The following is a 15,324-nucleotide window of genomic DNA, read 5'->3' as shown; positions in this document are numbered from 1 at the left end:
TACCACACCTATTTAGACAAAGCCTGCCATCCTTAGGGAATACAGTGGTTGCATTTCAATGCTTGCAGTAATACTGGGGAATCTGATAGTTTGTCGTTGTTACAGAATTGTTTGGGGCAGGTGCTGCACATTAGTGCAGTTGTGCTCAGAGATGTACAGCTGTAGCTCAGGGCTGGGACAGATGGAAGGTTTGCTTTGCTCCTTTCCAGCTCTGGCACTGCTGTGTTGGTGGTGTGCTCGAGCCTGGTGGTCCTCACTTCAGCCTATTTTCATGTCATTAGTGCTCAGTGCTTGCTAGAGAGATGTATTGGAGAAGTAATAAAGCCACATGCTGTTCTTAGATGAACAGTTGTTTTTCCTGTGTAAACCAGTGGTGTAGCCTCTTTGTGTGCTGGGACCAGAGTATTGTATGTTTGGGGAGGGATAAACTGTTGTACTCTTACAAAGCTGCTTTGTTCTAGCCTCCAGAAACTCTAAAGTGAGAAGGACACTGCTGAGAAAAACTTTTTGTTGTGCTCATTCATATGTTACTTTGTATTGTATGGGGATCCAATTAGTAAAAAAGTTACTCTTTATAGTTGGATGCGTGGTTGCAAATTTTTAGGAAGCATCAAATCCCTACAGTGGTAGTGATGCAGACAGCTGTTGTACAAGGAGTCATTTTAGAGGAGAAAAATGGTAGCATTTAAAATTTTTACACTTAATGAAACACAAATCAAATGAGTGTTAGTTAATGGTATTTAGATCCCTAATTTTACAATGGTGGTTGAAAAATCCCTATATGCTAAGATAGTTGCAATGTATTCTAGTTTAGTTGTGATAATTGGAGCAGAAATGTGGTACTTTGAGGAAGAAGTTAAACATTGATTGGACCCGAGGAGATTTCCCTTTTCCGAGGTACTCTGCAAACTAAAGTACATGTGAAGAATGAGGAGAATCATTGTGAGAGTATGAAAAGTGCAATGTGAAACAGAGTAGAAATAAAAGTAGCTGTTGAGGGATTTGCCTTTATTAGCTAGCCAGCATGAATTTCTTGGGAAAAGAGAAGTATATTGAGCTTCTTGGGTCAGAGCCATGTCTCCTTGTATGTTACTTTGTTCACTCTCTAGCATTGTGGGATCCTGAATAAGAATAGACTGTCTGGATTCTGAAAAATCAGAAGCCTGGATCATAAAAATACATTATTACATGTAAAGTGCCAATGTCACTTTTGCCTCTTGCTTTTTACAAAGCTTTGATGGTACATTCCTGTCGTCAAAGCTGCTCCAAAAATCATAAGGTTATGGACTTAAGTAAGAAAAAAAATGTAATTTCCTCTTTAAAATTTTAGGTGAGTATTTCATGCAGTCTTTATAGTCTTATAATCTTAATAATGCTTGGACAACTTTTTGGAGGACTTCTGGTTTTGGATCAGGTATTTCCAGTTTATCTCAAGATGCCTCCCCTCTTGGGCTGAACTTCTAACCCTGAATTTAAAAAGCCATCATTTTGTCCATTTTACTATGGAAGTGAAAGCACACTTTCTGATCCCATCCCCACTGGGGCTGTCCTAGGCCCCTGCATTGGGGTTTTGTGTTTATCAGGAGGAAGTGAATGTGTTCCTTTGAACAAATGATTTTGCTTCATTTGAGGGATTCCTGATATTTAATGATGCTGTGGGTTGTTTGGCTCCTCTCCTTTCCACTGTCAAAGAGATTTCTGCTGCCATTAACAGCTACACAAACTTTTCAGCAAGCTTCAGCATTTCTTATGTGTAAAGGCCACAGCTGTAGTTGAACAATGTGTTCGTTGTAATCCACTAATAAAAGTCCTAAATATAACAATAATTATAACCCCTTACATTGAGAACAATATTGATAATCAGGGATACTGATCCTTGAATTTCACAGAAATAAAGCTCCACACTGGTTGTTGCAGTGTTATCCATGTTTTAAGATTTTAAATACTTTGCAAAACTAGTATGTGGTTGTGTAAAGATTTGGCTTTTCTATAGAGATGGGCATAATGGAAGCAGAAAGTACACAGAGAAATACAAATGATCACATTTATGAACAGCTAAAGAGAATGCTGTGGGTATTATTCTGGTAATTAACAAGTCTAGCTTGCCATAATAAGCACTGATTATAAGTAGTCTAGCTGATTTTATTAAAATAAGCCCTATTGGACAGAGCGCCCAGTTTGATCCTGTGTATCTTTAAGTCATGCTTGTAATTAGTTCTACGTGTACATTTTTTGTTTCTCTTGTCTCCTTCTTTAGTTTTCTTTTTCCCATAAAACAGTTAAATTGGTCAGTGTGAAGTTCTTTGTAAAGTAGAGCTTTTGATGAACCATGTGTGGTCCACACAGTCTTGGTATTTTTGCAATTTTCTGATGAACAAAATTGCCATATATTGTCAACATGGTCATACAATTAATATATCCAGGTCTCATAAGAGCCCAGTCCCAAAAAGAGAGTGTATCTGTAGGCACAGAAATAGCAGATCCTTCAGGGCTGGATCCCTTGAGCAGGATTTAAATTTTAATTGCAGAATTCATAGTGACTTAAGACAGTAGATTTTCCATCTCAGACTTCTGTTTTGAGCCATTGCTATCACAAATACACACTTTGACTCCCAGGTTCTTGCCCACTGTAATGCCATCTCCTTGGCTGCTTGTGGCTTTCCATTGACCAGCTATAGATCCTTCTGACAAGGACCTGAAGAAGAGCAAGTCGAGAGAGGCTGAATTTGAATTATGTTTCTGCTTTTCATGTTCCTATCTCTCTTTTGCATTCTTCATTTTACAAACATAGCATGCTTTTCTGGATGTAGTAGTGTATACCCAGTGGATATAAAGTGGATTTTTTAATTGTGTTTCTCTTTCATAATCTAAAATAGTAATTTTTAGTTAGCAGTACCTTTCAGCTAATGTTTTGACTGAACATTTGAAAATTCCTGGTAAAAAATACATCTAAACTAAACTGCACATAGAATACATGTAATCTTATACTATATTCTATGAATGCAGGTTACACTTGAAGGAATAATTATTTGGTGTTCTTGGTAATTTTTAACGTTTCTCTTTAATGCTTTTGGAATTTTATTTTACTCTGCTGTGTTACAGAGAGGGAGGCAAGGGAGTGAGAGACAGAATAATTCTACAGAGTGAGGGACAGATATGTTTGGCAGTAAGAGGGCTTTCACCTTAAATTACAGATAAACAGTGCACAATGTGATTGTTCAGCTCTTTTGCAGATATTGCTGTAATCCAGGCATTTGGCAATTCTTTTTTTCATTAATCCAATATCCATTCCTTAATCTGCCTGAAATTAATGTGTTGGGTTTTTTTTTTTTTCCCAGTTTCAAATGTATAATAATGTTCTTTCAGTCTGTAGTGAAAACTGCTCCTGGTGGTTCACTGAGCATCCTTCCTACAGTGCTCCTCTGGGATGGGGCATTACTTTTTTGCAGCTATCCTGTTCACAGTAGGCATTTGCCATCCACGGCACTTAAAATGTTCTGTTCTTTGCACCATCTTCTGGCACTAATAACTGTGACATCTGTTTGCCACATATGAAGCCCAGGAGGTTCTGAAGACCCTGAAGCAGTGAGCATCCCTTTCGTGGGCAGAGGAAAATTGTTTGCCTCTCAGGTGGGGAGGTGGCTGGCTTGGCTCCCCCTGGTTTCTGTGGTGACATTAAGACTGAGGAGCATGGAGAGTTTCCAGTGCCCATCTCCCATTTACAGATTGTGGGGAAAACTGGCTTTTCCTGGTCTTGCCTCTCATGCTCTGGCTCTGGGGAGAAAATGTGAATGGGGATAATTGCCTGCTGTGGCCTGCCAGCAGTGTCTGTGCCCAGGAACAGCTCTCTTGGTGGAGGTGGCAGAGAGGGAGTAGTTTTCTGCTTGGTTGCCTTTTCTCTTTGGCATAATTAAAGCTTGTATTTTTGTACAATTAAAGTGAATAACTAATAGCCTATCAGCCCTGGATTAGTGAAGCCTAGGTGCAAATGAATGTCATAGCAAAATGCTTTAACTTATCAGGAGCTCAGCTGAATTTTTAATTTTGAAACATAGGTAGACTGAAGTGCACTCTCAAAGGTGGTCAGTCCTTAGGAATACTTGGCTTAAATTCAATGCATATTTAACGGTGAGCAGGGATAAAACAACTGCAACTTTTGAGAGGTCACTTACGCTAGTTTAAGTAAAAATGTTGCAAATAATAGTTTTCAGTATGAAAAGGCACTGGATAGTGCTGCATATATGTACACCCAGTTTATATTAAATGCTAGCTTAGTTTTGTTTTTCATGCCTTGGTAAGTTCTGTGCTACAGTCCATTGCTTCAATTTGTATTTGTTTAGGTATAAAAGCAGATGGAGTTCAGGTACTCCTTCTGTTCAGATTGAAAGATAAATTTGTTTGCCTTATATTTAAAGAAAAAAGAAAAGCCCTAGACCTTTTCTTTTGTTTTTTTTTTTTCTTGAAAGCTGTGTGCCTTTCATTACCATGCAAAATTATTCCATATATTGTTTGTATGTTACTGCTTTTCAGTAAGTGCTGTGTTTACAGAGCAAGGACTTGCTCAGGGAAGTTGTCAGTTTGCATCCTCACTCTGATATGCCAGGGGAGTAGAAAAATACACTCCCTTGTCAAAGTTTCAGATGTGATAGTTAAACCTGTAATGTTCATCATCTTTTTCTTAACCCAGACAGGAGGTCTGTTATTTTCACTGTAGTTTCCCAGCCTTGGAGAAAATTTCTTTTACTGCCAATTTGGGAAAAAATATTCTACCTAGTTTTCTCTGGTTTTAGAACTGTATCTGAGCAGCTGATTTTTTTATTCAGATCTAGCCATAGAAATTAATGCATTAATGTTTTTTTAGTCTCTTAGAGGTGGAAGAAACTACTGAACTGCTTGCAGAGGAGGAGCAGACTGAGATCAGAACCTCAGAATATATTTTATGGAGAAGCTTATTTGAGTTTCAGCTACCACAGATGTGCATAACTTGTTGTGGCACTGAATTACAGAACAGTTTGTTGGTTAGCTTGTTTCAAAAGATGACCTGTTACACTCCTCAAAATAAGACAATTCCTCAGAATGGTCATGAAGTTATTAGTTAGGAGACTGTGAGTATGGAAGATTTCTCTAGAGGGTCCTGCTGGATCTTGCAGTCTTATTCCAGAAAATCATTTGAGTAAAAGAATTAAATTAACCTTTCTTGATCGGTTTCTATGATGCTGTTGTAATAAAAGGAATTAATTACATAGAAACCTGCCTGATTTGCATCTGTGAACCGTCAAAAATTGTTAATGGGTTGATGAACTCTAAATAGGCCCATCCAGTGGGAAGGAGGAACTCAATGACAAAGTTGGAGAAAAAAACAGCTCCAGTATGTTGTACTTGAAACAGAAACTTTTCCAGATAAGTTTTTTTAAAAATATGTATATTTTGTATACATTTTTAAAGTATTGAGTCTTCTGCACAGTTTTATTTGGAGGAGCTGTTTTTACTTTCTTGGTGGTTTTTACGTATTTAATCCACAGGTGAGGTAGAGCTTGCTTGAGACTTAATGTAAAGAGTTATTCCTGTTCTGTCAATGCCCACAATGGTCCATCTGTGTACATAACACCTCAGGTAGACACCAGCTAACAAAGATGGACAGTGTATTAACATCTTAGGTGTTCGTGTAGGTGTGAATCACATGGGCTAGGTAATGAGTGTATGATGGGATCTGGAGAGCATTGCCAGACTCCATGGTTGATAAGCTCAGATGGAAAGCACATGGGGCAGGGGAGTTAACATCATTGGAGGTCTGTGTTATTGCTGGAACTCAAGACCAGGCATCTTTCAAGGAAAAAAAAAGGTTATAGTATATAGTTTCCTTTAAAGAGTAGGTTTAAAAGGAAGAGGACTATGATCCTACAGTTTAAGAGTATGACTTTACCTCTCTTACTACTAAAACAGCTGTGTATTTACATATACTCGAAAAATCTTGCAGTTATTTTGGGTGAGGAGCAGATAAAAGAGTATTACTTCTGTACTGATATCACAAAAACTGGTTTTTTATCTACTCTGGGGCTTTACACATCCAGAATATAATCATGAACCTGGCTTTTGGACTGAGGCCACTTCTTGAAACATCCAGGAGTGCTGGATACTCTACACCCATGGCCAGGAACAGGGAGTAGTGCATCAAACTGAGTTATTTGTTGGAATTGCTGTGGTATGGGGGTTGGGTGACATCCTCTCATATGACAGTGGGGAAGAAACAGAACAGCCCTTGGCAGCTAGAAAAAATTGCTAACTACATTGAGGTTGGGTGGATTTTGGACTTGCAGGAAATTTATTCTTAAGGAGTTGTTATTTTCTTTTAGCTTCCTCTCCAGGCACCTGATGTTTTTTGGTACATCTTGTCCTGCCCCAAGTTAATGGCATCATCAGCTGGGAATGCTTGTTCCCTGCAGCTCCCCTCCTGTTGATTTGAAGGCAGCAGCGGCTGTCTGGATGCGTTGTGGCTTTGGGGGCAAAAGGTGTGGGAGAGGAATGCTGGCCTTTTTGTATAATTATTATTATCATCATCATTATTATCATCATCATCTGCGCACAGTTTTGTTTACAAAAAGAAGAGCTGTTCTTTAATTTAGAAATAAAATGACAGAAATAAATTACTTTAAAAGGATGTTTAGGGAATAAGGAGACGTATTTGTGGCAAGCTATTCTGAAAACGTTATCCAGTAAATGGTTAAATTATACTGTTGTTTCGTGGCTGTAGTTTTTACAAAATTGGTGAGTCAAACAATTGTCAGTAACAGTTTTGTTCTCTTAAATTTTTTTCTCACCCTGTAGGAGCTACGTGCATCCATCTAGATTACATCTGAATGACAAAAATACTTAGGTAGCAGGAGGAGGAAGACTGTTGCCTTTACGTAGAATTATATGTCAGTAACTGTTTATTAAGTGCATCTGTCATGTCTTATTCTGGATTTGTGTTCTAGTGCCTTAACTGGTAATTCATTTTTGATACCTGATGACGTTAATAATTTTAATGTTATTCTCATTCAGCAGTCTGTGTAACTGATGTGGGTCTTAAGTTCAGGAAGAGCAGAAGTACACTGAGCCCCTCATACAGATCATCAATAAAGATTTTTAGAAGGACTGGCTTCAGCATTGAACCCCAAGGAACATCACTTGTTACCAGCAACCAGTCATCCAGACAGTTTTATACCCAGCCAAGAGTATACATCTATCCAAGCCGTGGATAGCCAGTTTTCCCCAGAAAATGCTGTGGGAAATGATGTCAAAGACTCTACTGAAGTCTGTGTAGACAATACCACAGCTTTTCCCTCTAAGGGAAGATTTACTAAGGTGGTCACTGTCACAGAAGGAGCTCAGATTGGTCAAGCAGAACCTGCCTTTTCTAAATGCGTGCTGGCTGGGCCTGATCTCCCAGTTGTCCTGTATATGCCATGTGATTTCATTCAAGAAGAGCTGCTCTGTGACCTTTCCTGGCATGAGTTTAGGCGAAAAGGTCTGTGATTGCCCAGATGCTCCTTGCAGCACTCCATGGAGGTGGACATCACATTTGGTGACCTGCAGTCAGCTGGCACCTCTCCAGTTAGCTAGGACTGCTGGTATTTGGTGGAAAGTGGCTCAGTGAGCACTTCCACTGGCTCCCTCAATACCCTTTGGTGGATCCCATGCAGCCCCACAGACTTTTGTGTGTCTGAGTAATGTAATAGGACACTGACCAATTTCCCCCTGTTTTATGGAGGCTTCATTCTGCTCCCCATCCCTGTCTTCTAGCTCAGCAGGCTGGGTCCCTGGAGAACAACTGGTCTTATTATTCAGGGCTGAGGCAAAGAAGACATATTAAGGACCTTAGTCTTTTCTTTATTCTTCACCACTGTGTTTTCCCCCACATCCAGTAAAGGCTTAAGATTCTCTGTGGCTCTCCTTTGGTTGTTAATGTATTTATAGAAACACTAGTTTTTTTCTTTTATGGCACTGGCCCAATTAAGTTCTAGCTGGGCTTTGGTCTTTCTGATTTTCTCCCTGTATAACTTCATGACATCCCTGCAGTCCTCCTGAGTTTCCTGCTCCTTCTGCAAAAGGTCATAAACTCTTTTTTTCTGAGTTCCAGTCAAAGCTGTCTATTCAGCTCAATTTTCTGAAAATTGAGCTGACAGCTCAATTTTCACCTTGTCACAGAATCACAGAATATTCTGAGTTGGAAGGGGCCCACAAGGATCATCAAGTCCAGGTCTTAAGAGAATTCTCTGTACAGGGATCAATCCCCCAACTGGTGTATATTAACATCGTGCTCTGACCAGCTGAGCTGATCTGGGCAGTTGCCTATGGAGGGGGCCTCTCCTGCCCTTCCAAGACTTCTTTCCTGAAGAATGGCTTGAGCAACTATTTCATTAGAAAGGGCAATTAAATGAAGGCAATAGCTTCAAGTGCTTGATTAACCTGGACGTTTAAGTGGCTTTGTTTTGGAGGCAGAAAATCAAGCAGCAGGCTCTGGAAGGACATGGTTGAAGTCTTCAGGAACTGGGGACTTTCTCCTGTATCTTGAGACTGGAGCACTTCTGTTACAGCTTGTTTGTGTGTGGTTTAGTTTCACTGTGTGAATTCTAGAGGTTAAAGCTCTATGAATGTTGTGCTGGTGTAGCAGGGACAGAGCGTGGGTGACTCTTGCCCAAGGGCTGAGCCAGGAACAACAGGGTGGCCTGGTGCTGGGGCATCCCTGCCTGTACCACCACCATGTTCTTCATGTCAGTCGCTTCTGAGGTGCAGCTACACCCTGAAAGGCATGAATGAGAACCAAAAATGCAACCAAACCAGTTTCAGAGAAGCTTTAAGTTGTATACTGGGGCTCTTACAAGGTAACTGGGACTCAGCAGTCAGATCAATCTTTTATCTTCCATGTATGTTCAGATTTTTCAGACATTTTGATTAGCAAGTAAGAATGTTCTTGGTTTCTTCCAGTCTAATGAGCAGATGTCTTTTCATTATTAGAGATTGTTTGAAGTCATTTTTCAGAAAGGTTGTGTCTCACAAGAATCAGCAAAATTAATGCATTCAGAGCTTTGTCAAGTCCTGTTGCTTGGTAGCAGTCATGTTGATCCATTGGAAAGTATTCAGACAGAAATGTTAAATGGACCACCAAATACTCAAGAGTCTTTACCCCTTGGTACATGAATGCACATGCTGCAGGGCTTCCCTGTCCTGCCTGGCTCTCTTGGGCAAAGATTGGTGGGCTAGAGATGCATGATGGATTCTCTCACATTCTGCAGTGCTCTTTGCTCCAGGTGAAAATGTGTGCTCAGCTGCGTGTCGATGACTCATAATCAAACTGAAAAGGTATGAAATGGATGCCCCACAGAGCAGGACCTGTACAACCCTGCATTCAGCCATGTCCTGAGCAAGTGTGCTGCATGACCTTCTAACATGTCTTTTGCAACAATGAGCCTGTTTCTGCTCCCTGATTACTGTGTTCTGAGAAGTGTAGCCAGGTCTTGGTCTGAGTAGTTTTTCATGCTCATTTGTGTACTGTCACTCCTTACAGGTTCTCTTTGTGGTACATTGAGCTGGATCTGTTGCTGCAGTTGGGGCTCAGTTTTTGCACTTGCAGTGCTACTGCCTTTCTTGTTCTCTAGAGATCTTTGCAGGTTGTTTTAGAGGCTGGCATGATCTGTGAACTTTCAGGTTCACAGTATGTGAGTGACCTTGGAGTGGGAGAGACACTGTGGTGTGGCACTGCCACTTCGTGTTTGACTGCATGTTCCATTGTTCCCTTTTCTCCTCACCCCTTCCAGATGCGGTGGAGCATCCCTAACATAGCTGTTGCTAGGGGCTCCCAGATTGACATTCATAGCACAGTAAACTGCAGGAATTCAGGACTTTGTTCAGGGTTCAGGAGCAGTTGGTATTGTCTACAGGTAAAAAAAAAAGCTGTGGCTGCTGTAGCTCTTAAAATCTTAAGATTTCTGGGTAGCATAAGGTTTTTCAATGTTAAAATACTTTTCTTAAAGATAGGACAAGAATCCTCTGCTGGCTTTATTTTTGGCCAGTTTTACTTCCTACTAGGGTACAAAAACTGTTGCTAACTTTTGTCTTCCCTCCTTCTGTCCTTTTATTGCAGGTCTTGATGATTGCCTGCAGCAATACATAAAGAACTTTGAGAGAGAGAAGATTAGTGGTGACCAGCTATTACGAATTACTCATCAGGAACTGGAAGATCTTGGAGTCACAAGAATTGGCCATCAGGAACTTATCTTGGAAGCAGTAGACTTGCTCTGTGCACTGGTAAACTTTTTGGGGCAAATGGGGAGGGGTGAACAGTGTTTGCATATTCACACTTTCAAAATGTTGTTTCAAATTAGTCAAATTGTTAGTCCTAAAGACTTATCTAAGCAGCACAAGAAACTCCTGATTTGTAATGTATGAACAGTTTAGCATTTTAAACAAGGGGCAAGATAAAGGGAAAAATCTACTGATAGAGTGATGTTTGTTAAATAAACTGGTGTCAGAGATTTAGGGCTAACATATCTGTCTTTATTGAATTAAAGTTTATCTGAAATCACAAAGAAACTAGACTGTGTTTGGTTTGGAATGTAAAATAGTAATATATGTGAATGGAGTAATTGAGTGTTGGTTGCCCTTTACAAACAAAATGTTCTGATATTTACCATGTCATTCTTCACTGGTCCTTTCATGCAAATTATGTTTTAGATGATTTTTTGAGCCTGATGAAACAGAGCTGCTTGTATTTCACAGTAGAAAGGATTAAATACTGAAATAATTATCTTATGTATAAATAATATATAAATTTTTGATGGAGCGTGCAGGAGGATTTTGGCAATGGTCTTTTCAGTCAGGTCATGTCGTGCATAACTAGGATTATCTGCTCAGTGAGGGGTGTGGTGCTGACTTCACCCTCCTTATGAACTTGCAGTGTGTGTCTGTAAAGATTAGTGATAGATTGGGCACATGGCATTCTCCACTGCAGAAAGGATTGTGAATACCTCTGTTAAGATGTACTTCACTGCCTGAGGTGGTGTTTTGTGGGTTTTTAGTACATACTGTTTTTCAAGCCTTAGAAGGAGCTTTTAAGAAAGCTGAATCCTGGGAGAGGCAATCAAAGACGGTCGGCTGAAAGGCTCTTCAGCAGGGCTTGTCGGTTTTCCACATGCAGCAGCTTTTCTGAATACCCCAAAAATTGCAACAACCGTTGTGAAGCGTAATAAGAAAAAGAGAGAGTGAAAAAAATAAAACATACCCCAAAAAAAGTTTAAAAAAGGAAGAAAGCTTTTCATGCAGGAAAACATTTGATTTTAAACAGAGATTATCTTCTGTAGGATACTGTTTCTAGTAACACTGCAATGAGTCAGTGCAATAAGTTAACTCAACAATTTGTTTTTTAAATAAGAAAGTTGCAATCTTAAAAAAAGCTACTGATATCGAAGGGGACATAAAGAGAGTTATTCACAAAGTACTTTTCTTGTCAGATGGTGTGAAAGAAAACAAGAAAGTAAATACTTCAGTTAACTGAGAAAGATAGTCTAAGTTATGGGCAACACCAATGAAAGTTTTTCCCAGTCACTCAGAGAAACAGATTGTGTCTCTTTGAAAAATAAATTACTTCTATGGAAGAAAAAACCTTGTTTATTAGCTGAAATTTATTTTCTCTTTGGTATGTAATTACAGATAAAATCTTCAGATAAGCAAACACAACTTATCTCTGTAGCTTCTTTATCTTAGGCAAAAGTATATGGAATTAAGTTGAATATAAAATAAAGAATTTCTAGCAAAGACTAACACTACATCTTAAATGCATGCAGCAAGTCTCTCTCTTCCTGGTTCTTGTTGCACATACAGTATTGTCTGCTTTTCTGAGTTTGTCTTAAAGAAAATTGCTAAAATACATTGCTAAAACACAGTGGCATGAGTTCAGATTGCAGCTTCTAGGATGAGGTTTTTACAGTCTCACAAATGGCTCCCAATGGCTCCTTGGGGATACAAATTCTATTGTTATATTGATTTTAGTTAACTTAATTTGAATTTATTGTTCACCAATCAGATAAACCTCTCGGAAAATTTAATTCAGAGGCAATCCATTTGGCTGGACTGGTCCTATATTTACAGGCTTTTCTTTATTTATTCCATCCATGAGTGTCTAGCCTGAGTAGGGCTTGCCTTTTCTTCTGATTTGACTTTAATATTAGCTGTATTGTTTAGGGGAACATTAAGCCTGTGACTCTCTGATGCAGGTTAACTGCTAATTCAGATAGTGGCTATGCAAGGTGTTTTTTTTAATTATCTGGGTTTTTTTCTCTATTTTACTGGAGTTTGACAGAGGTTTCATGATAGAACTTAGCATGAGTTACAAATATATGCTCCAAATGACTTAGCATCTCTTTGTTAAGCATCTTTGGATGCTGGACATCATGGTGGCATGATGGGCTATGAATAGTAAATTATGCCTTGCAAGCTTACCCCCTAATTGATTTAAAGGTAATTAAAAAAAAAAACAAAACACAACAAAAGTATTTTGGCTTCTTTTTTTCCCCCCCCTTTCTTTCTGAGTTAGTGAGTGACCACCTAAACAGTTTTTGGCATTGAGGACAACTGAGAGGACAGAACCCCTACCACTGTTCATCCCTGTTCCCACTCTACAGGGGAGAGTTTTCCAACACAGAGTTGCTGTCACTTAGGAAAGCTTCTGCAATGTTGATTGCTGATGTTCTTTATTCCTGCCACCCCTTCCCAGTATTTTTTGGGGGTAAACTTCTGCTTGCAGTTCCCTGGCAGCTGTGGGTATGGCAAACAGCAAACCAGCTGCTTTGTGTAGCGTGCCTATAGTTCATGGGGCTACATTTTCTTACTGGGGAAGGTGGAGAGTCTGAACAAGCATTTCTGGCTGATATGGAGAGTGCAAGGGACCCACGAGTGGGGGCTGTTGAACTGTGCTAAACACACAAACTGGCACAGTAATAGCTGGGAGCCAGTTCTGATAACACTATTTAAAGGATGTTCTTCATGGGTTTTTGACAGAAGGTTGGTGGGTGGCTGGCTATGGTCTCTCACATTATTTGCCTCCTGTCATCAGCACTTGCAACAAATGGATCCTCCAGTGTTTGTGCGCTGATCAGAGGACAAATGGTGGCCTGTGCTATCCATCTTTAGTAGAGTCTCTCTTGGCTGCCAGCCTGCCATACTGCGTGCCCTTGACAACAGAGGAAGCATTCAGGGGGTGAGATTCACAGGTTTTCTCTTCCTGTGGTGCTTCAGGGAAGGAGGAATAAAGTTTCTGCCCAGCTGCTGCTGCTGTTACAGGTCATGCTTGCTGTTAATGGTGGGGCTGTACATCCTGCATACCATCGCTGGAGCTGAATGTGCTCTGGAAGAGGACAGGCAATCTAACTAAAATATTGTCTCTTCCCTCCCTTCAGACTGAAGGTGGGAGCATGTTCAATAGATTATCATGCCTTGATGCAGCTTTGTGTTTTACAAAATCCATATGTCAGAAAGGGCACGATAAAGGAAATGTTCTCTGTGCTTAGAAGAAATAAGTAGTGAGGTCTGTGATGGTATTTTGATGCTGCTAAGAGTTTGTTGCATGTTTTTCAAAGTGAGAAACCTTGAGAAACCACCATGATGGATAAATGCTGGTGGCATTATTTTATTTCCAGCAAGACAAATCTTCTATTCTTGTCTTTCTGTTTAAACTGGGACATGAAATCATACTGGTGGTGTCAACAGGTAGATTTTTACTTGATGTGGATGGGCATTTTTATTCATACTAACAAAATCACTCAAAATAATTGACATCTCAAAACTGGTTGAAAATGGTAAACTAAGGAACTACATGTCCAGCTCTAGAGATACAGGAGAAACTACTGAGTTGAGTGCTGTGTTTCTCCACTATTCCCAGTTGATAAAATATACAGTTGTTCATTAGTTCTAATGATTACCATTAGGCTCTTGGCCTCAACATTATCCTCTTCAGTATGTGTGTGAGGGTTAAGCTAGTCTTACACTCCTTTTTGTTTAATCATTAACCAAACAACATGTAGCAGACTTCATCCACACACAAGATATGACGAGCCTTGTTTCTTTGAGAGTTGCTTTAAAAACTGAATGTGAACAATGCCAGTAGAAAGTAAATTGAGAAAAAAGGAGATGATGCTTACAAAAAGTGAAATGTATAATAAAGAACAAATTACTTAGATAATGCCATCAGATCACTGTACCAGTCATCAGGTTTGGAGCACATCAGGGAATCTTGTAGCTCCTGCTATATGTAAGTGGCCTGAAGAAAGCAAAGAAATACACATAATTATTTTTCTATCATCTGTTTGTCAGGAGATGGAGTTTCATTTTCCAAACTGAGTATCACCATTTTTTCCCAGAAAACATTACATGCTACCTGGAGAACACAAAGACTGAAGACTGCACAGCCACAGCCCAACGTGGCTTCTTCCATCTTTAAGAAAATGCCTTGATAAATGAGATGCCAAATAGAGATTATTTTTTTTCTTTTGCTTCTCCTAAATATCATGTTTGCTTTGTTTGCATGAAGATTAAATTAGTTTAATTTGATTTTGCAAATATATTTTAAACAGAGATCTTAAAGTAGGACGTGTTGTTATAAGAGTATTTAAAAAGCTTTAAAAATAATTTTGAATGCTTTGAAGTTTTTCATTAATAAAGAACTTTATTAAGTCCCTGTGAATTTACAAAATAATTCTTCAGGGTATTTTTTGTGAAGAGTAGAGTTAAGTTAAAAAACAAAATAGATTTTGCTTTATAGAGCATACTGGTTTCAGTACTAGTTTCATGCTAGCTAGTTAAATCTGCTATGGCTGCACAGGAATTTATTGCATACCATATTTGAATATGTAAAGCTAGAAGATTGCAGCAGATGAAATAGCATTATTATTTTGCAGAGAAAACATTGGTGTGCACTAACAGCATGAAATTACTTATCATTTACCACTAACACAAAACATTTATATGCAAATGAATGTAAAAAATAGACCTACTTTACCCGTGAATGATTTGATTCCTCTTAAGAATTATGCCTTTTATCTTAATTTCATCTTCCTGCCATTTCTCACACAGAAATACTTTCCATTGCACTTATCACTAGTCAGATCTTAAAACTGTTTTGTCAGTAATAGTGAATATTAGATTTAATCATTATGATGCTAAATGAGAAAGGCTTCATTTCAGAATGGAGATTTATATGTACTGAAGGTGGACTTCACTGTTAGTATTCTGAATGCTCATAGCAGAAGAATTACTTACTCTTTTCACTATTGCCCTTTGCAATTTAAAATT

The 15,324-nt window shown here is 39.1% G+C and overlaps 1 protein-coding gene across 7 annotated transcripts in view; it reads left to right on the top strand.

The window, feature by feature from the left end:
* Positions 1–15,324, top strand: part of CNKSR2 (connector enhancer of kinase suppressor of Ras 2) — a 205,760-nt gene that overhangs the window by 25,889 nt on the left and 164,547 nt on the right. For all 7 annotated transcript variants that reach the window (XM_019006570.2, XM_015625115.3, XM_015625107.3 and 4 more), the window contains exon 2: positions 10,124–10,287. In XM_019006570.2, coding sequence (XP_018862115.1) covers positions 10,124–10,287 — 164 coding nt within the window. The remainder of the gene's footprint in view (positions 1–10,123; positions 10,288–15,324) is intronic.

This window comes from Parus major, chromosome 1 (genome assembly GCF_001522545.3).
Source record: "Parus major isolate Abel chromosome 1, Parus_major1.1, whole genome shotgun sequence".
In the NCBI taxonomy this organism is placed as follows: domain Eukaryota; kingdom Metazoa; phylum Chordata; class Aves; order Passeriformes; family Paridae; genus Parus; species Parus major.
The sequence above is the reverse complement of the archived record's forward strand: the minus strand, read 5'-3'. Positions and strand labels throughout refer to the sequence as shown.